The 22,397-nt window shown below is 28.2% G+C and overlaps 1 protein-coding gene and 3 pseudogenes across 1 annotated transcript; 2 read left to right on the top strand and 2 right to left on the bottom strand.

The window, feature by feature from the left end:
- LOC149060951 (uncharacterized) overlaps window positions 1-22,397 on the bottom strand; it is a 289,350-nt pseudogene that overhangs the window by 223,517 nt on the left and 43,436 nt on the right.
- On the top strand, window positions 1,431-6,393 carry LOC149060954 (zinc finger MYM-type protein 1-like). The gene is made up of 4 exons (XM_089217701.1): window positions 1,431-2,093; window positions 3,476-3,550; window positions 3,674-5,933; window positions 6,221-6,393. Exons 1-4 carry the CDS (start codon window positions 2,036-2,038, stop codon window positions 6,336-6,338), a joined length of 2,511 nt encoding a protein of 836 aa, XP_089073827.1. The 5' UTR covers window positions 1,431-2,035; the 3' UTR covers window positions 6,339-6,393.
- LOC149060953 (E3 SUMO-protein ligase KIAA1586-like) lies at window positions 15,025-17,490 on the bottom strand (annotated as a pseudogene).
- Window positions 19,102-20,745, top strand: LOC149060952 (uncharacterized; annotated as a pseudogene).

Raw genomic sequence — 22,397 nt, 5'->3', positions numbered from 1 at the left:
GGATTATATCTTCTGGTATTATTATATTGTCATCAGTGTACTCATTTGTCTATAAAATTCAATTGAAACTGTTAAGTTAAGTAAAAGTTGTACTATTTTGTGGAATTGAGATTTAATTATGCTTAAATTACATCTTAAAACTCTTTCTGCTTCTGCGCATATTATTTTAACTCCATTTCCTGGGTATTGTTAGACCACCTCTATCATAACAACTTATTAATGAGTTATTTTCTACTTGATATTTACTTAATATTTTTTTACAATTATAGCATGGTATTTTTTGAATGACTTTTCTGACTACAAAACCACATATATATTGGGAAACGTTTTCAATATATGTATTTATTTCAATAATATTTTTAAAATAATCATGATCAATTAATGTTCTATCGGGAACCCAATCAAATAATAAATCTACATTTCCATTACTTTTTTGGCTACTTAACTTAGTTGATACTGGAAGTATTTGTGTGCCATCTAATATTGAACAATTTCCAAAGTTATATCCTGTTAACTGATTATGTAAGCAGCATGAAACTGTCTACTTGTGAGATTTCGTTATAGCCACCTCTTCCACGTATCGCTCTGAAGGTAGCCTCAATGTGATTTTGAGACAGTTTATAGGTAGGTAATTAAATATTCAATATCACCTTTAATGTATAAATATTCAAAAAGGTTAATACTATTCTTTAAGGCTAATATAAATCCAATAAATCCTGTTTTCCTCTTTGATACAACTACCTTTGTTATAAACCATTCATTAGTACTTATATTTCTTTCTGAAAATTGAAGACCATCAATGTATTGTTCAAACTATTCAATAAGTATTTTATAATTATCTATGGTGTTTTTACTGATGGGCTTCTTGTATGGTTTTAAAGAAAATTTAGAACGACTATTCAAGATATCAAAAGCATTATTTATAAATGAAATAAATTCTGAAGTAGGTGAGACGTTTTTTAAAATTGGTATTAGTTTTTTCTAGGTAATACAGGGCATCAGCAACACTTTGACTGAGTAACTGTGCAGCCAATCGTACATTCAATTTTTCATTACCAAAAAATGTATGAAGTTTTGTTAATTTCGTACCTAATCTCAATCCTTGACTAGATTCTAGGTCAAATAGTCGACAAATGTAATTCCAATCAATTATTTCATTTTTTGCATTGCAAATTAAATTTTATCTTCCCAAGCATTCCGGATCAATTTCAACATGTGGGCAGCATCGTAAAAAATAAAAACCTACAAAAGCAGACATTTTTATTAACATAATTGTTTAAAATTATTTAACATTATTTTTAGAATCTTTGATTTCAATAAATGGCCTTGTATTTTCTTAAGTCAAATTTGCACCTAATCTTGTACACAATGTCCACAATATGCTCCATCAAACGTTACTGAATTAACATTAGTGCCAGTTTCATGTAAAAGCAGGCACGTCACCAAGGGGGGGGCCTTAGGGGGCCTGGCCCCCTAAGAAAAGTCAGTGGCCCCGAACTGGCCCCCTCAATTTTATTTTCAAATATAATGGCATTTGATTATTCCGAATGGCCGAATCAAACAATCGTATTAGGTAGGTACATAAATTAAATTCCAAGATTTTATTTTATTAGTCGTTATTATACTCGCCACGGACTAAAGTATCTTAATTCTTAGTATATGGCGACATGGCGTATATGCGTTAGTCCGTAAAATTCGTCACTCGACAATTTGAGATAAGAGTGATAATCATAAGATTAGAGTGAATTACACGTCTAAGAATAGATTGAAAACTAGAAATTCCAAATACGGGTCTCGAACGTGCATTTGATAAACACGACCGTCGACCACAGACAACACGACTAGGTACAATAGTTTATATTCCACTATTCCAGTAACATTGTGATAGTGATCACCATTTACTACAGTCTACAATAACGTCAATAACAAATAAACATACCTCATCAATATAATATACACAGTGTATCGATTTGTATTGATTCATTATTCATAATCAGGCAGAGGCCAAGTCACAAGTAGTTGTAGTAGTATTACAATGAAGAGAAGTATAATAAGTTATTTTAATAATCCAAAAAACTTAAAAACTGAGAAAGGTATGTACGATAATATTATACACAATTCAGGTACATTTTATCTACCCAAGTCTTATTTACCTACATTTTATATTTACTAATTATTAGACTAATTTTCTTAAAGCTGTATATTCTATCATTAATAGGTACCTACGTCCTACATATTATTAATCCGTAGTTTTTTTAAATTTTTAAGACATTTCATTCTATTATATTGTTGAATTTGTAGTATTTTAATTTTTAATCATTAAGATGATTATTATTTTATAGTGTTTATGTGCATTATACTCTTTGCACACTCTTATTAATCTCAACATTTACACTATTTTTACAAAGTATAATTTAGGTAGGTAGTACTAAATATTTCTGGACTTATGGTATTTACTATTTAGTATTGTATTTACCTGTTACCATTCGGTGGATACATTATTTTCATAAATAATTGTTTTTATTTTATTTTATTTTATTCATGAAATTTTGATTTACTTATTTGTTGATCATAACATAGTTGATAATTAATACTAATTTGTACCTGCCTATTTATTATATTGTTATTATTATTATTATTATTATATGCAGGGTTTGAAAAGAATGCATTCAATTTTTACATTATGAATTATGATTGTGAATGCATTTATTTTACAAACGAATATGAATGGAAATTGAATGTAACTATGCATTCTTTTTCTAATCACATGGAAAAAATATTATATTTTTAATACCAAAAAATTTAAAAAAAAATTTTATTCATGTTTGATGTTAATGTTACTATGATACATATACATTTATATATACAGTATAGTTAATGTGGACTAAAGACAAGTATTTCTATACCTACTTTATTATATTATTTAATATTTATTGTGAAACAAAAGATGTTTCTCATTCATCATTTCAATAGTCATTAGCCATTTATATAACATGTTAATATATATGGTTCTAAATTATAATTATAATTATTATTATTTTTAATATCTTATTTATTTATTTATTTATATATAATATTGTTAAATTGCAGTTAATGTTTAAAATGTGTGTTATTTCAATTTGCTATACCTCCTACCTCGTTTATTGTTATTGTTCATGAAATATATAAAACGCCTTGTTATTTTGTTAAACAAAAAAATAAATTAATAAATTATGTTTTATTCATATAAAATAAAACATTTTTTTTTTACATGAATGCGGTTAAGAATGCATTCTTTTTGAAAAATTGAATGTTGAATGCGAATACATTCAATTTTAAGCTCTATGAATATGAATGTGAATGCATTCATTTTTTGAATGAATGTTCCAAACCCTGATTATATGTAATGTAACCATATAAGACTTGGATAATTTAGATAACTTAACAAAAAATAATTTTAATAAATAATATGTTAAGTCCAATAATCATGTTTTAGTTAATGAAGATGATATTAGCAAGAAGTTATTATGTGAAGCATCTACTTCTACAGAGATAAAAGAGATAAATAAAGGTTAATGTTACAGTTGCACTGTTGCGCATACTTATACTTTATAATAATACTTACATAGTTTCATATTATCTACATACATATTTAATATTTATACATTTATTTATTAATACTTATTACTTTTAGATGTTGAAGATTTCAACAATAGCGTTGGTGACATTGTGACTTGTAATTATGAAGAAGAACAACTACAAGACTCAAGTAGCAATGATAGCAACAGTAGTGATGAACATGTGAGTTGTGCTACAATTGTTGATAGTGTTGATATAAATTCTTCTATAGATTCTTCCTCTTGTACACTTGAAATATCAAAAACAATACCAGGTCCAAAAGATCTTGCTCAACATTTGGATGATGGACCAAAACAACCCAAATTATTATTTTATCCAAAAACAATGTTTTCTAACAGAATGAGACATTTCTCAGATACATGGTACAAAATGTTTAATTGGATCGAGTACAGTATAATGGACGATGGAGTATTTTGTTTTCCATGTCGTTTTTTTTCTAAGCATTATGACTTACACACTGTGTTTATTACAATTGGATTTAAACAATGGAAAAAAGCTTTAGACAAAAGTTCAGGGTTTAAACGACATGAATCAAGTAGTGAACACAAAAAATGTCAAGTTATGTTTGTTGAATACACAAGTATGAAAAGAAAAAATATATCTGTATCAACTTTAATTAATGAAAATCATTTAAAGTTAGTAAAAGAAAATCGTAAATACATTCAGTATATTGGAAAAGCGTTGTTATTCACTGCAGTTCAAGGTATTGCTCAAAGAGGGGATGACGAAAGTGAAAACAGTGTCAATCGTGGTAATTTTCTGGAGCTTGTACAGTTGCTCGAATATTTCAATGATGATTTTAAGCTAAAAAGGCAATCACTTCCAAGTAATTCAAAGTATACCAGTCCTAGCATGCAGAATGAAATACTTACAGTTTTTGGTCAAATAGTACGGGATAAAATCAGTAACGAATTGCAGAAATGTGAATACTTTGCAATTATGGTTGACGAAACAAAGGATATTAGTAAAACTGAGCAGTTGTCTGTAGTATTAAGATATTACCTGGATGGTATTGTCTATGAGAGATTTATGGGTTTCCGTGCTGCTGGTTCTTTATGTGCTACATCTTTATTTACATATATTAAAGAAATACTTGATATCAGTAATGTTGACATAAACAAGTGTGTGGGACAAACGTACGATGGTGCCAATGTAATGAGTGGTAAATTTAATGGTGTGCAAGCATTATTTCGCAAAGAAGTGCCACAGGCTTTATATGTGCATTGTTACAATCATCGTCTGAATTTGGTTATTGCAGATATCTGTAAAAATGTATCTGGAGTTAAAATGTTTTTTGATTTAATTGAAAGTCTGTATGTATTTATTTCTGGTTCTTCTATTCATGCTCAATTTGTTGATATTCAAAATGCCATGAAATTAACTTCAAAAGTTGAACTTAAGCGTATTTGCTTAACTCGATGGACAGCCCAAGTATTTGCATGCTTAACAATGAAAAAAGCAATTAGTCCATTACTTGTACTATTAAACAAATTAGCATATGAAAGAGGAGACCGTGCTGTAGAAGCTATAGGTTTACTTCATCAAATTGATTTTAAATTTATTTTAAATTTAGTAATGTTCTGTTATATCCTACATATGTTTAAAGGAATAAGCGATTATTTACAAAATGTAAGTGCTGAACTAGCTAATGCATTGATTTTAATATCATCTTTAGAATCAACCCTTCAAGATATGCGGTTAAAAGATACAGATACAACTTTTAGTAACATATATGCTGAAACCATTTCTATATGTGGTAAAAATAACATACCCATACCTTCACAAGATACAAATGTAAAAAGAATAAAAAAAATACCAAAACACTTTGAACAATTTATATTTACACAACAAAACTCATTAGAAGTAGAATTGTATACATCCAAAATAGATTTAAAAGTCAATCTTTATTATACAGTAATTGACTACATTTTGTTGGAAATTAAAAATCGATTTTCCAATAATAAAGATATTTTAAGTGCTGTCTCATACTTACATCCTGGTAATGAAAAATTTTTAAGTTTTTCGCACATTCAGCCTTTAGCCGAACATTATGGGGCCAATACTGATGTACTAAAGTCAGAATTAAAGATATTACCAAACACTATAAAAAGATATGAATTACAAAATAATACAGAAATTAAAACTATGATGAAATTATTGGAGCTGTTAGAAAAATACAAGTTGGCTTTTATTGAAACTCATAAAATTGTACAAATTATCATAACTATTCCAGTTTCAAGTGCTGCATGTGAGAGAACATTTTCTTGTTTAAGAAGGCTCAAAAACTATATGAGATCTCTTATGACAAATGAAAGGTTAGTGCAGTATTTAAATATGTAAAATAATATGACTAGTAAACTCAAACAATTATACACTTCTACAAAATATGTATTATTACATATCTTTAAAAATGCTATTATGTATAATACAATTATCTAACAAAATAAAAATAAAATATTTCATTCATAAATTCAAAAAATATCCCATTGAAAAACAATCAAACTGGAAATTTTTTGTTTTTGTAAATTATAAGCATCTCAATTACTTAATTAAAATTAGATACCTATGAGATAATAGTTTTGTTTATTATTTTTTGTTGTAGGTTGAATAATTTGGCACTATTGTCTATAGAAAAACATTTATCTAAATCATTAGATTTAGATGAATTTACCAGAAGATTTGCTGTGAACCATAAAAACCGAAGACTTATTCTAGTATAAATAATAAAATGTATATAATAAAATGTACCTACCTAATATAAATATAATATAAAACTTTAACAACCAATACAGACATTATACTGTTAAAATGTAGTATATATTTTTATAGATATTATGTGATAAGGAAAGGAGTGGTAGGGGGTAAAAAAACATAAAGGGGCCAACAAATATTGGCCCCCTCATAGAAAAATTCCTGGCTACGTGCCTGTGTAAAAGTTCCAAATATGTAAACAGTAAATTTTTTTGTCTTTCTAAACCAGTTAAGGTATCAATAAGAAAATAACCAAGTGGTATTTTCCAATAACCATTAATTCCAACTGCTAAGAATACTAAGGCATTTTTAGCTAAATGAATATCATCTCCATAATAAATTTCATTCACACTCATATTTATGTGGCCATATATATATATATTTTGTTGCATTTGTGCGTTCAATGTGCATAGTCGTATCGATAATCGTTCTCTTATCTACTGTTTAATTAAGCGTACCGTTCATTATGTTGTGCTTGGTTTGTTACGAAGACATTTTTCAAGGCGATGTTATAAAATGTTTAAAATGCAAGGAAAATTTGCATTTCATGTGGTGGAATGAGAGAAACTAACTTCAGAAAAATGGTAAAAGCAAATAAAGAGAACATCTAATTCAATTTCAATTGTAATGGTTTCAACAAAAGACAAAGTATTAGAATTGCATTCAACTACTTCTGAGACAAAATTGATGAGTCAATTAAATATTCCCCATCTATTTGTTCCTCTGTATTTCGGTGAACTGTAAATAGTATATTTGAGTGCTTTCCTAAAACGTACCAACGTAATCTGCATGTGATAAATAGATTGTATGTGTAATTAATTAGTTAATTAATTATTTTGTTCAAAGTCTTATTCTATTTTAAATAGTTTAGTATAGTTATTGACAAGTGAATTATAATTACAATATATAACCAATCTTTATTACAATTGTTGCAATGCACGCAATATATTAGCTGAGGTGATCAGCCTCAGACTAATAAACATAAATAATAAAAATGTCAACAAAAGGATAAGAATATATTAAGTAATCTGTCCAGATTACCCATAACACAATTAATAATATTATATATATATATATATTAAGCAAAGAAACAACAAAGGGGAACGAGACGGCGGCTCAATACATAAATAAATAAGGGGAACCGGGATGCTGAACTGCAAAGGTTGACGGGTGGGTCTGACTTGAGCTAGAGCTCTTAACCACGAGGTTTGGATCCGAACTGGACAGAGAACAATAATATGATAATGGTTTCACCTTGTGTTACTGCGAGCTGCAAGGCGATGGATTTCAAACTGCAAGAACCAGCCGAAGATTGTCAACAGAACGGATGACCAAGGTGAACGATTGATTGAACCGATCGGGCATTAGACGCAGAACAAACATAAAGACGTCGTAGAGCTATGGTGTTGCGACTTGCAAACTTAAAATTGTTGCGAACGGCAAACAAAACAATACCTACTAATGCTAATGAACGATAGCCGCACGACATACGCGCTGTCGAAAACATCACGACCGTTGCGAACTGCATGTAGGCGACCGGGGTGAAAGGAGCGTCTCTTGACCAGTGTTGCCTACCTGGGATAGTGGGACTGGACAACCACGAGCATAGGCTGACGAAGTCCGAACATGATCATTTGAACCACCCATACCTCTTATATAACTAAAAATGCTTCAAGACCATCTTGGTTGAGCCGTCGAGAAATTATAAATTTTATTTTGTATTCTTTTTGTAGATCATTGAATAGATTTTCAAACGATTTATTTGATATAAGAATACCTTTTTGGAAAGGCATAAGCGATTTTGATCCATGGACTCTCATATCTTTTATATATTGAGTCATTTTATTTAAAAAAATATTTTGATTTTTAATGTTTAAGCCATAGCTATTAGTAAATCTGTCTTTAGCCATTCTTGTATTCAACAAATCAAACCAATTATTGAATAAAAGTAATACATTGCTCATCTAAAAAGTAGAAACATTAATACTTACATAAATTATGCACCTATATTGTAATAATTTTATTTTTATAAAATGATTAGGTACCTACCTAATTAATAATTAATAATTTTTTTTAAAAGAAGTACTAACTACATTTTACAAGCTATAGAGAATAAATAATTTACCTCTTGCCAATTTGGAATATGGTCTAACATTTTAGCCTTTCCACAAAAATCTATTGCTTTAGACAAGTGCTCAGAGAAAATCTGTGCTGTCAGTCTAACATTTTGCCTTTGAGCACCAGTCACATCTAAATGTGACCGATTGATTTTGTAGGCAAAATTAATTTCAGTACAATTAATAGTTAAGAACTTGGCCAGAGAATCTTTTCCTGTGTACTTATTACTGTAGACAATCCCATGGTCTAATAAGTGATTTCTTGCAAGTTTTATTAAGTGCGGAACATCTGCGAAAACATGAACATTTTTACTATTGATTTTCAAATGATGTACTTTCAATGTTTATGTTTAAAGAGTTCCAAAGTGTTCGGTTTGTTGGGCCCATATCACTCACCATTGCAACAAACTAAGTTCATCAATAATTTAGTCTAGGAAAAATGTATAAAATAATATTAAAATTGTATTAATTATTAAACTTTATATCCAATGCTTTCCAATGACTGAATTACTTCAAACAGAATCTCCTTCGTCATGGGTTCATCAAAAATATAATAGATTGGCTGTTTCCACGGGCTTATAATTCCTCTTGCTATCACCACTTGGAAACATTAATGAGGACCCCAAATTTGTTCTCTCTTCTTTTCATAGGACATCGTTTTACTTAAATAAGTTTCATCAAATGACAAAACAGTTAATTTATCTTTTTCTGTCATAGTTTCATCTGTTGTATAGAAACATTTAAACATGTGACTAATGAAATACTTAGTTGAGAAACTAATTTAAAGATTAATTTCAATTTTTAGTGATTAGTTGAATTTAAACATTTTTGTTGAATGGCTGATACTTTTATTGTATCCATATAATATAAATTGTAACAATATATTTCTTTTATTTTTCAACTGCTATTGTAACAATATTCTAAGAGCACTGTATTAAATTTTCAAGCTTTTCAACCCAACAAATAAATTTTTATCGATACTAATTAAAAATAAAATTAATAATGATCAAAATTTGCAAATACATAAGAATAGTTCAAGTTAAGTCGAAAATTTTTTAAAATTGCATGGTGGATAGAATATACTTATATAAACATTCGGTGAAAAATTCATGTATCTTTGGTTATTTTTTTTAAGTTACATCAAAAACCAAAATCGATTTTGTCGAAAACTGATTGTGCGTAAAATTTCCCGTTTTCCCCTTAATTTTTAGTGTGTTTATCCCTATTATTTTGAAAAATATTGAGAACTTTTTACTGTTGACCCCCCAAAGTACCAACTAGATTCACTTTCTGATCGAACGAGATACTGAAGTCAAAAGCTCGAAGCACTTTTACTGACCCAAAACGTGATGATAGACACAAAAATAAAATAATTTTCATAAGCATTCAATGTTTGAATTTTGACAACGTAAAAATCACAAAAATTCGTAAATTATTTTATGCTCGAAATTCATAAAAAATTTTCCTTTTATATCTAAGAATTGAGAATTTAATACAAGGCTCCTAAAATATTTTTACAAGAGCAGTTGTAAAATAAAAGAAATACATAGTCACAATTTTTTTTTTACAAGCATTCAAATTTTAATTTTGACAACATACTTAAAAATCATGAAAATTCGCAAATTATTTTATGCTAATAATTCATAAAAATGTTTGTTTTTAAATCTAAGATTTGAAAACTTTTAATAATCTATAATATATCCTAGACAGATAAACCGTCTCTGCTCAGAATCGTTTTTCGTATACAATGATATAATATCATTGGATTCAAATTTAATTCTATCCATCATCACAGTAACCCACTAGCCACTTGTAACCTACTGTCCAGCAGAGCGACACACGACTTACCCGTTACCCGTTTTTTAATTTTTTTGTTATTCGAATAAAAAATATCAAATAGTTGTAGTATACATGGTATATTCAAAAATCAAATACAAAGAGTGGTCCACCGGGAATTATCCTGATTTCTAGGGCCAACATATTATTGTCCGTATTTATAATTTAATTTTAAGAATATATAAATATATAATACTATAATGTTATACTTACTTTTTCTAGTAGGTAACTTACAAATTATTTTTGTTAATACAAATAACTCAAGTACCTACTTAGAATACGGTAGTTCAAAAAAATAACACGGAACACTAGTAATTCGTAGGCATACAGTACGACATAAAAGTAGATGGTAGATACTAAATAACTGTGCAATGTTTCAAACACGTTGACTAGTTTAGTATTATTTTGTTCGTAATTGCAATTATTGCATGTATCATTAAAATATAATATTAAACCAAATTATGTTTATATTAGATTTTAAAAATAACCGAGTACGATAGACCAACACAGATAAGGATATTCTACACGCGTGACGCGGGTATAATATTAGTTTGGCTCTCGGTGTGTAGAGTGGGAAATTCGAGTAATCGAGTTCTATCACTGTCGGAATTGACACTCAACTTCATTAGCAGCACTTGTCGGAGGAATATTTTTCAATTTAGTGTAAAAATATATTATTGTATTTCCATAATTACGCTACTTAGAGTCATTTTATGCTTAAAATATATCTGAACAAAATTAAAGATTAGAAGTTAAACTGTGATTTGGACGGATGATTTTTTTAAACAACAATTCCACTTTATTTCTCAGCAGAATGAAATGAATAAAATAATAAAACCTAATTAATATGTAATTAATTAATATTTTAATAGTTTATAAAATCATCCGGTAGAAGCATAATAGAAACATCAAGAATTCCATATCTTTTTTCAAAATTAGAATCGGACTTCGTTAATACCTTTAAAACAAGGAAATGCGAAGCACCTATAACGCATATAAAAATAATTGTGTTGCGGCCCCTTAATATAATGTTAGGTAATAGGTTATTGCAGTTGTTCTTAAACATTTTAATAACAATAATTATTGTTTATATCAGGGTGTTTAATATGATTTTGATGTGACCTTTACTTAAATTTAAAAACCATTAATTAATTGTATGATATATTAATATTACGAGAAAAATTTATTTTATATATAAAAATGTTTCTGCTTATTCCGCTATTGTAAAATTATAAAAAAAAATGTATGGTTGTATTTGTATTATAGAATATAATTTAATCATTAAATTTGAATGTATTTGAATGATTACCTATTTAAAAAAAGTATGTGGCTCACAACAACTTTTACCCATATATATTTTACCCATATATATATATATATATATATATACATATATATCATATGATGTGACTCAATCTTCACAAAAAGTTGGACACCGCTGGTTTAGATACCAACAAATTTGTTTTGAAAAAACATAGCATGAAAAGATTATTATATTATTTTGATCTTATGGTATTTACTATTTTATTAAACATTTTAATAGATAACTTTTAATTTTAATTATAAAAATAAAATACTGTTTAAATATAAACTTTTCATAGTATATAGTGTACACTAACAAACAAATACTAATAGCTAGGTACAATATAATGCCAAATAATTAAGTAATTATAATAATATAATGTTATAAATTTTGCATTTAAAAAATCAATTAGTGTATTTATTTATCTATATTAGATGAATTGTTTTTAGTGCTCACTTAAATTAAATCCATTTCTACATATTATTGCTCATTACAAAAATTAATGGCATGAGTTTAAGTGAGAACCATTCATTTATAGTTATACCTATATATAGGTACTATCATTGAATAAATTAATGGATTTTATTAATGCAACTTTATACTTTATACCCCTCTTTATACTTACCATATTATTATTATAATCATATATATTATTTATTTCTTTTTAAGGTTCTATAGACTATAATATTAATTTGAACATATTAGATAAAAAACATAACCATGATTATAAGCTATAGAACAAATCGAAGAAAAATCCAAGAAGAAATTTGTTTACTAACTAGTAATAATAAAGAAGTAATCCTTAATGCACCACAGTCAGATAATTCACTAGTATTAGATCAAAAATATAATAATTTTTTACCTTCACCGGAATTAGTTACAAATAATATTTCCAATACCAATGAAAAAACCCCTGAAAACAGATAATTCTGAATCAGTTAGTATACTAACTAATGATTCATAAAATTTGTCTACCAATAATGGTACCACAAAAATTGATTTACAAAATAAAATTGCTAGTTGGTCTGTAGAATGTAATGTACCTCATACAACATTAAACAAATTACTAAAAATATTAAAAGAAGAAGATTATTTACCGTTAAAATTGTTACCATCGGACAGTAGAATATTATTGAATATTAAATCAACAATTACCACTGATATAAAGGAAATAAATCCTGGTATATACTACAATTTTGGATTAGAGAATGGAATTATCAATAATTAAAAAACAATAACTTTGGATGATGTAATTAAAATAGTGATTGGTGTTGACGGGCTACCATTATCTAAAAGCAGTTCGAGTCAGTTATGGCCTATTTTAGGATACATTCATCCACATCATGAAAATGTTTTTCCTATTGGAATTTATCATGGCGATCAAAAGCCCCGTGATAGTAATGATTATCTCAAATATTTCATTGATTAATGTAAAATATTATTTGAAAATGGGATTATTGTTGGAGGTGTTTTAAAGAAAATAATAATTTTTGCTTTTTGTTGTGATGCTCCGGCAAAATCATTTGTTATGAAAGTTAAAGGTCACACTGGATTTTCATCTTGTACTAGGTGTTTTCAATCTGGAGAATTCTTACAAAATAGGACTTGTTTTCCATATTATGCAATTCCCAGTAAAAAGAGAGATTATGATGGTTATCTTAATATGATACAAGCAAATCATCATTTACATGGAGGAGTTACATCTAATCTTATTGAATTGCCAAATTTTGATATAGTTTCCACTTGATTATATGCATCTTGTTATGTTAGGTGTTATGCGCAAACTTTTAAATCTTTGGCTCAGTAAAGGACCCGTTTCAGTTCGTCTACCTGCTAAGGAAGCATCAAAAATTAGTGAATTGTTACTATCACTTAAACCATGCATTCCTATTGAATTCTTAAGGAAACCTAGAAGTCTGATAGAAATAAGTAGATGGAAAGCTACAGAATTTAGACAGTTTTTATTGTATACTGGTCCTGTAGTGTTAAAAAAATTTCTGTCTGAAGATTGTTATTCAAATTTTATGACATTAAATATTGCTATGATCATTTTATTGAGCCCAAATCAAAATGATAAAATTGACTATGCTGATAAACTTTTAAATTACTTTGTCAAGAGTTTTCAACATATTTATGGATCACATTACATTTCGCATAATGTGCATGGTTTGTTGCACATTGTTGATGACTACCATAACTTTGGTCCACTAGATTTCTGTTTTTGTTTTTTTTTCCATTTGAAAACTTCATGAAAATTTTGAAAACTTCCATTAGAAAACATGATCTACCTTTACAGCAAATTATTCGGTGGTATCATGAGAAATGTTCAATTGATATTATTGCAGCTGGTAGTTCAATGGAACTAAATTCCAAAAAAGTTCACCATCATAATCTAGGTCCTTTAATAGAAAATATAACTTGTGGTCCTCAATTTGTAACTTCGAAGGTAAAGAATTTTACTATTAAATTAAAATCTACTGCGGATAGATTTGTATTAACATTTGGAGGTGATATAGTAACTGTTGTCAATATTGCACACCTTATTAAAACAAATGAGCAAGTTATTATTGGATATAAGTTTTTAAGCAAACAACCATTTTATGAAAACCCACTGAAGTCTTCAAAATTAAATATATATATATTGTTCAGAATAAATCAACTGATTTGCAATACTGGAAAATAACTGATATCCATTCCAAAGTTATGATTCTGGTTTCTGAAGATCAACAAATTGCAATGCCACTTATTCACTAATCATCAGTCTGCATGTTATAGATTCGTCTATAAACTTTAATATTTGTATATATTATTTGTACATAATGAGTTGTATATTTTTAATAAGGTTTTTTTTTTATAGATTAAAGGTATATAATATAATTCATACATATAATATGTAGGTATACCTACATAAAAGTAATATATATACACATTTTTATTTTTTTATTTTTGTTTCAGTAAGTATAAAAATGTGGATAGTTGTTGTTTTCCAAGATGACAATAGTGTTGCTGTGGTACCAACAAATTGGTACAAAAACGGATTTTGCGCTTGGTCAAAAAAACTGTTAAACACAAAGGTCAAATGATTCAAAATCAGACAGAACCAACTAGATCAGAATTTGACCGTTTTCCAGATAGACAACTTAGTTCTTCCCCAATAGGTTAGTTCCAGGGATGTAGTCCTAAAATTATTTGTGAGTATGCTTAATATGAGGCAGCTTTAGGGGGGCTTTTGTCATCAACCCCTACCCCCTCCTCAATCACCGTTCTATTACCTATATAAATTAATAATAATAAATTTTATTAACTTCAACAGTGTAATAATTAATATTATTATAAAATTTATTTATTTACCAAATACATAATAACATAAACATAATATTAAAAACTTATAAATTAAGGTTATAGAATATTCCATAAATTTTGTTTTAAACTTTCTTTTTCTTTTCTATTTATTTTTCTGGATCTATTGTCATCAGCTGTTCTATGGTGTTAAATCCAACTTTTGACATAGTCTTCAGGGTCCCATATACTCAATGTTAATCATAATCAAATTTGAAATATTGTGAATTGTCAATCTTGAGCGTATGTCAGTGCAAATAATATTCATTAAGCTAAATCCACGTTCACATTCTGCTGTAGAACATGGGATCGTGTTTATCAAATTATTTATTTCATTTAGTTCTTCAATTTCATTGGTTTCTTCGTCGATTAATATTCTTAATCCTCTTAATGTTTTTTCTTGATTTAAAAGAAATCTGTTACAAAGTCGTTTTACTTCCTGTTCACCAAAACGAATATTTACATCAGCTGGCCATGTTTTTTTATCTAAAATTTGAATATCTTGTATGATTATTTTATCTTCTTCATTATTATCTAATAGTCTCATGTTTAAATTGTTAATAATACTTGTAATAAATTGGTTTTTATTGATACATACTAATTTAATATTATTACATAAAGGGATATCTTTAAACATCATTTGTTCGATAGCCTCGACTGCTTCAGCATAATAATCACCATTGATAGTTTTTAAAGAATCAATTACTCTAATAGTTCTTTTAATTTTTTTATCAGCTTGTATCAAAGTTGCATCCCGACTTTGCAAATCTAATGAAAGTTGAGATAATTCAGACAACACATCACACATAAGTGCCAAGTCTGAAAGAAATTGTAAGCGCTCCAACCGTTTACAAAGACCTTTATACTTGGATCTAGTTTTTTGATCACGATACTTATCCTCAGAAGCTTCTAAAGTGTTTGTATAAAGCTGGATACATCTTCCAAACTACTTTTACAGTTCTATAGTTGCTAGCAACCCAACGAACATCGAGTACTCGACCAATTTTTAAAAATATTTCATTTAAACTTTCACAATGCAATTTTAATTCGTTTTGGTTCTTAGGTGATCGACTATACAAAGAATATAATGTGTCCAGAAAATATTTGAAATGATACGTTGCTGTAATATCTTTTAACACATCATTAACTGCCAATTCTAAACTATGGTTAATGCAATACCAACTAAATATTATTGGAAATTTTTCTTTTAAGCGTGCAGCAACTCCATTAGTTTTTCCTAAAAGAACACTGGCTCCATCTGTGACAAATGATATCCAATGTTCTTTTAAATAAATATCAGTAAATCCATGTTGATGTAAACATTCAAGTAGTTGGTCTATGATGTTTATAGATGTTTGACTTTTCAATTCAATTAAATCCAAAAATATAAAAACAGGTGAATCATATGATATGGAGGCTTTGAGATAAATAATCATACCAGATGATGAACTATTTGTTGTTGATTCATCAATTAATATAGAAATCTTTGAATTGGTTTCTATAATATTTTGAACAATTTTATTTCTCATTTTAGTAGCTATATGATCAATAATAGAAGTACTTGAATATCTCGAATGTAATGTTTGGCCTAATAAAACCCCATTCATTTGTTGTAATTCAACAAGATCTGAATGGTCATCAAATGGTCGGTTATTTTTTGCAATAAAATAAACAGTACGAAATATTTTTATTGTAGATTGATAATGTTTTGAAGTTGAAGTTTCAAATGATGTACTTAATTTACTATGTGTTTTTTCTCTTGAAATATTTAAAGCAAAGTTGTGTGCTTTAGATCTATTGTGTCTTGATATTTTATGTCTTAAAATACTTAAACGAGTAACTAATTTTGAATTGGTACCACCATCAACGTTTATTTGACTCCATTCAGTTGAGATTTCAACACCTTGACTTTTACATGTTTTTAATTCACCAACATTTTTACAATAAAAACATCCAATTTTACCATCATCACAAATGAGCCAAGGATATCTATCTTTTTTCTGAATCCATTGATTGTAAGTCCATTCAGAAGGCCAAAGATGTACTTCATTAAATGGATTTGTGTTGGAATTTTTCTCTGAAGCATCTTTGAGTTGTTTCTGATCCTAAAATATTATAATAAAAATGATCATTCAAATATTGATAATATTTTCTAAAAAAATTATATTAAAAGTACTAAACAATATTACCAATTTTGAAATTTTAGATGGTGTCTTAGACGATGACATACATGTTTCCTCTGAAGTAACTGGATCATCCGGTTCTGAATTTTTTTTTTCTTTGAATAATTGTTTATCCTATAATATAATGTCACAGTAAAAAGTTGTATATATACTTAGATATATTAATAATACTGTGTACTTTATATATTGTGATATATTTCAGCTTCAAAATATAATCGATTACCTACGCATATTTTTGTCCATTCATAATTTTAGACATACAATTATTTGTATGCATACTATTTATACTCATACGAACATATCTTTTATATTCATTAAAAGTTTAAAAAATGTATAATTCATTTTAAATTATGTTTATAATATAACAATATCAATTTTAGGTATATTGTTCATAATTTAATTTTTAAATTATAAATAACCATCTACTTAATCATTTATTACTTCAATTAATATTTAATTCACAATTTATAAGAGATAAATCTAGTTTTAAATAATGTACTCATTATTCTATTATATTTTTAATTATTTATAAAACTGTTATTCTTATAGCACCACTGGTATCGAATGTAACAAACAAATTTTATAGTAATAATTATTAAATTATTGTGACTAAATTTGTGTATATTTATATATTAATATTATATTACAAATTACAATGATGTTTTAATCATCGTCGAAGAAACAAGGCAGATAAAATATACAGTGAAATAGTAATATTATCATAAACATTTTGAAGTGTATATTTTATTATTTTCTATTATTATTTTCTAATAATTATTTAAAATAAAAGTTATTTATTGAGTATTGACTTATCTTTGTAGATCGTATTACAAATTTATCCATATTGAATTATATTCACTGAACACAGTACCACAGTGACTAGTGACTAGTAATTACTAGTTAGACGGTCGAATGACAAATAAGTAAATAACATAATAATATACCTACTACGATATAATTATTATTGATTGTTGACAAATCTTAAATACACTGTACAAACAAAATACGTCATAATATAATTTTATCATGTTATCGATAGCGCCGATAGCGGCTAATCTAAAAATAGACTGTTGTATACAAAAATCCATTTAAAATATTATATCATATTATCTATGAGCAATGGGCATTCCGTAACCCGCATTTCTCGACAGTTAGACATAATAATATTATGTTATAGAATTAAATGATTACTGCCTACTGACATAAGACAATTTTTGTGAAGTGACCAAGTGGCTAATGCTGGGTATACGCACGTTTTTCAGAGCATACTTGCGGTCTCTAGTTTTTTTCTTGAGTATGCTCTCTTTTTAAAATTTGGAAACTGGGTATGCGGCGCATACCTGCGCATACCCTCCACTACATCCCTGGTTAGTTCCTATAAAGTATAAATATATATTATATATATTATATTACTTTATAATATTAATGGTGTATGCACTTTTTATAAATAATAAATGATTAGTTATTATTGAATACGGCATCATATTTTATATTATTATAAATATAAATATTTTGTAGAATCGTTTCAAGAAGCAAAAGAAAAGGCCACAAAAGGAATGATTTCTTCAGACTTGTCATCAACTGAAGAAAACACAATGATAAATGACGATATGATAAAAAAAAAGAAATTATTCAAAGATATCTTTACTGAAAAAGAAAAATATCAGCCACAGCCCTCAAAAAAAAAAAGAGGGCCCTTAGTCCACCACCAATTTTTGAAGAGAGTTTTGGTAATTCAATTATATTATGATTAACTAACAAAAGTATAAACATATAAATTTGTATGTAGTTATTTTAAGTGTATTTATTATTAATAATATTTTTTTTAAATTTACTATAAGTATACTTATAGTAGGTATACCTTCTACCTAATCTAACCTACTTATAGTATATAGTATATAGTATTGTATAGTATAGTAATCACAAATAACAAAAATTTCACATTTATATAGAAATGGATGACGAACATGTAGATATAGCCAGCAAAGTTTTGTTATTATGGAGTCCACAGAAATATATTTCTCCTTTAGCTAGTACCAGTAATGACAGTAATGAACAGATTCCGAAGATTTGTGGCAATAACATTGGTTCACAAATTAGTGCACAGTCATCCAGCATGAAAAAATCTCTAGTTTTTGCTGAGACAGAAGATATCTGCAGTGACAATAACTTAACTTTAGCCACAGGTAAATTATTGCGCAATTATATTTAGGTACTTAATTATAATTTGAGTAGGTACATAATATGTAATAGTTTTATAATATCTTGTCAATTGTGAATAGTTTTTGCCTCGGTTTTTTTTTAATCCTATATATATAGACTAATTTAACTTATTCAATTATATAGTTCTTTAAATTCAAAATATTATCTAAACAAAATTTAAGAACCTATGAAAAGATTGTTCACAACATAATAATATAATAATGTGCTCTGCATTCTTATGATAACATATATATTTATATAATATTTATCTATTTCAAACTGACATATTTTGGGTTTGATAGATTTTAATGAGATATTGTTTCAAAGTACACCAAAACCTGATGAATCGGTCCAAATACAACATTCAAATTCAAATAATGATGACGGTAATGAAAATAAATTAAATTAAAATAAAGTAAATTAAATCTTAATAAAAATGATAACATTTTTTTTCTTCAGATTTTGTTAATTTTGTTAAATCATCATTAATAAATCTAAAATATGATATGAAACTTATCTCTTATTCGATCGATTCACTGAAAACAATTATTCAAAGTATTGAAATGAACACCTCACACATTTCTTCCAACAGTGTACAACCAAGTATTCTAAATATTCAAGAGTTAAAATGGCCAATAAAAAATATCACCCAATTAGATGAAAACGAAAAATTGTTGACTGACATTAGTATAAAAAAAAAAATGAAGTAAGTGATTCTTATTAATAAGAATTAATTCATAATTATGATGTGTTTATACATAATAAAAAAAAATAATCATTGCTTCTTAACTGTTTGATCATGGGAAATATTTTTATTTATTCACAATAAAATTATAATATTTTTCTTTGTGGAATTTTAGGTAGGACTGCTGGCAAGATTAGTAGGAAAAAGTATTTCTGAATCAGTACGCCGTATGATGTCCAAAATGTTTGATGATTCATTTTTTAAAAATTATTCATTTTTGGGTTTCAAAGGAAAATCAAAATTTTATGGATTGAGCTGTTGTCAATTACTATTTGGTAATATTTAATAAATAAATAATATAATTTTAAAACAAGTAATGTTCATATAACTTACATTAAAATATGCCATAACTAATATTTTTAATTTGAGTGATTAAAAAAAATATTTTAAAAAGTCTAATATAAAACCTTTTGAATTTGATTATTCTAAATTTAAAATATGATGTTATATGTTATAAATTTATGTATGAATGTATAGTGCTTTTAATTATGTAGGTTATATTGATAGTATTTTGATTTTTAATTTGTATTTGTTATAATATGCTGTTTATTAGATTCTATAAGAAAAGAAAAAAAGTTCACTGCAACGCTAGACCATGAGATTTCCAATGTTGTCGCCAAGTGGTTAGCGCAGGCACCAAACCGAATTTAAAAAAAAAAAAAAAATTCACCAGCTGAAATTTATAATAATAATTATATTCTTTTTTTTTTTTTTTTGGCCATTATTGTTATGGAAAGTCACCATAATAATGCGCATATATACTTCACTATAATATATTGTATCACGTGTGTCACAGCCGACCGATACACACGTGTGTTACCGTCAGTCGCTTATCGCTTTTTTAGCTTCCGATAGCAACCACGAGAACTCCACCGCAATTAAGAAGGTATGCTTTTTAATTACGGCCCCCAACAAATAAGTCATAGCACTCAGGCGACCATCCGACATGTCGGATGACCCGGATATCAACCCCTCCCTTCTCACACTAAACTCACCACAGCCAAACACGCAAAAAACTTTCGCCGAAACAACCGCCAATGTCACCTTCCCGAAAAAAGACCAAGCCATAATTTTTAACACAATCCAAGATGTACCACAGATAGAATACATTAAAGCATTCAGCTTACTTACACCACCAAACAATATAAAATTCGCATCTCGAGTGTCGAACAACTGGTTCTGTATATACTTCGCAAGCAAAAACATCGTCGAGCAAATTATATCAAAACAACATTACATAACAATAAACAACACCGAAATACCTTATCGCCGCCTCATTAACCCGGCAAAGCGCATAATACTATCCAATGTTCAACCGATAATCCCACACGACATAATCGCTAAAGCAATTAACAACCTTTCAATTAAAATGGTATCACCAATTACGTTCATGAAGGCCGGCTTCTCTAATGATGAGTTTGGTCACATTGGCAGCTTCAGACGTCAACTATATATACACCCTGAGCACAGTGATAATATTCTGAGCTCGATCCTATTACAATTCGATCAAACGGAATATCGTATATTTTTATCTGATGACACTGTGACATGCTTTTCGTGCAAACAAACGGGCCACACTTCAAACCACTGTAAAAATACACCTGAGTATAATGCCGCACCAACACACGGCAACAACACAAACACACCTATGGCTAAAAATATCATGGACACCAAAGTACAGATAACTCAAAATAAAGATAGCACTCCCGTCGCCATGGATATACCACGCACTGAAGAAAACACCAAGGAAACAATAATCAACCCACCAGTCACACAGGAAACACCCGCACAGGAAAAAAGACCCGCACCATCATCATCTAGGTCCAGCTGTCAGGATAGCACGTTTATCGCGAAAACCTCAATCGACGCTACATCACCCCGAACAGAAATCGCAAAGACACAGAACATCATCGGTACACTCGAAACAAAATTTAAAGATTCAGCCAAAAACCCGCAACCCCCACAAGAAAAACCAAGACGCACAAACTCGATAGAGCAGATTATATTGAAACTAGATGAGGCGCTATGTCCTGCAAAAAAGGCTTTTGAAAATATCCCAAATTTGAAAATCAACTTCAATCAATTCAAATACATTATCGAAAACACACTTTCCGAACCTAACCCATACAGTATCGTAAAGACATTCAACATCTCATCCATGGAAATTATTGAAATTATCGACACGGTCCGCCCGAAAATTAATAACCTAAGCATCAAGAATAGACTCACGAAACTAGCCAACTCACTTCTCTCGTCTCTCTCAGATGACCCAACCGACCCCCCTTTATCCCAACAACAATAAT

Source organism: Diuraphis noxia, unplaced genomic scaffold, assembly GCF_037042655.1.
Source record: "Diuraphis noxia isolate RWA-SAM2 unplaced genomic scaffold, SU_Dnox_SAM2 contig0001, whole genome shotgun sequence".
Lineage (NCBI taxonomy): Eukaryota > Metazoa > Arthropoda > Insecta > Hemiptera > Aphididae > Diuraphis > Diuraphis noxia.
The sequence above is the reverse complement of the archived record's forward strand: the minus strand, read 5'-3'. Positions and strand labels throughout refer to the sequence as shown.

Excerpts from the sequence above, each read along its gene's own strand:
- LOC149060954 (XM_089217701.1), top strand. The coding sequence starts at position 2,036 with ATGAAGAGAAGTATAATAAGTTATTTTAATAATCCAAAAAACTTAAAA. Across the intron at positions 2,094-3,475 it reads AAACTTAAAAACTGAGAAAG|TTAATGAAGATGATATTAGC; the intron begins GTATGTACGATA and ends ATCATGTTTTAG. Across the intron at positions 5,934-6,220 it reads TCTCTTATGACAAATGAAAG|GTTGAATAATTTGGCACTAT; the intron begins GTTAGTGCAGTA and ends TTTTTGTTGTAG.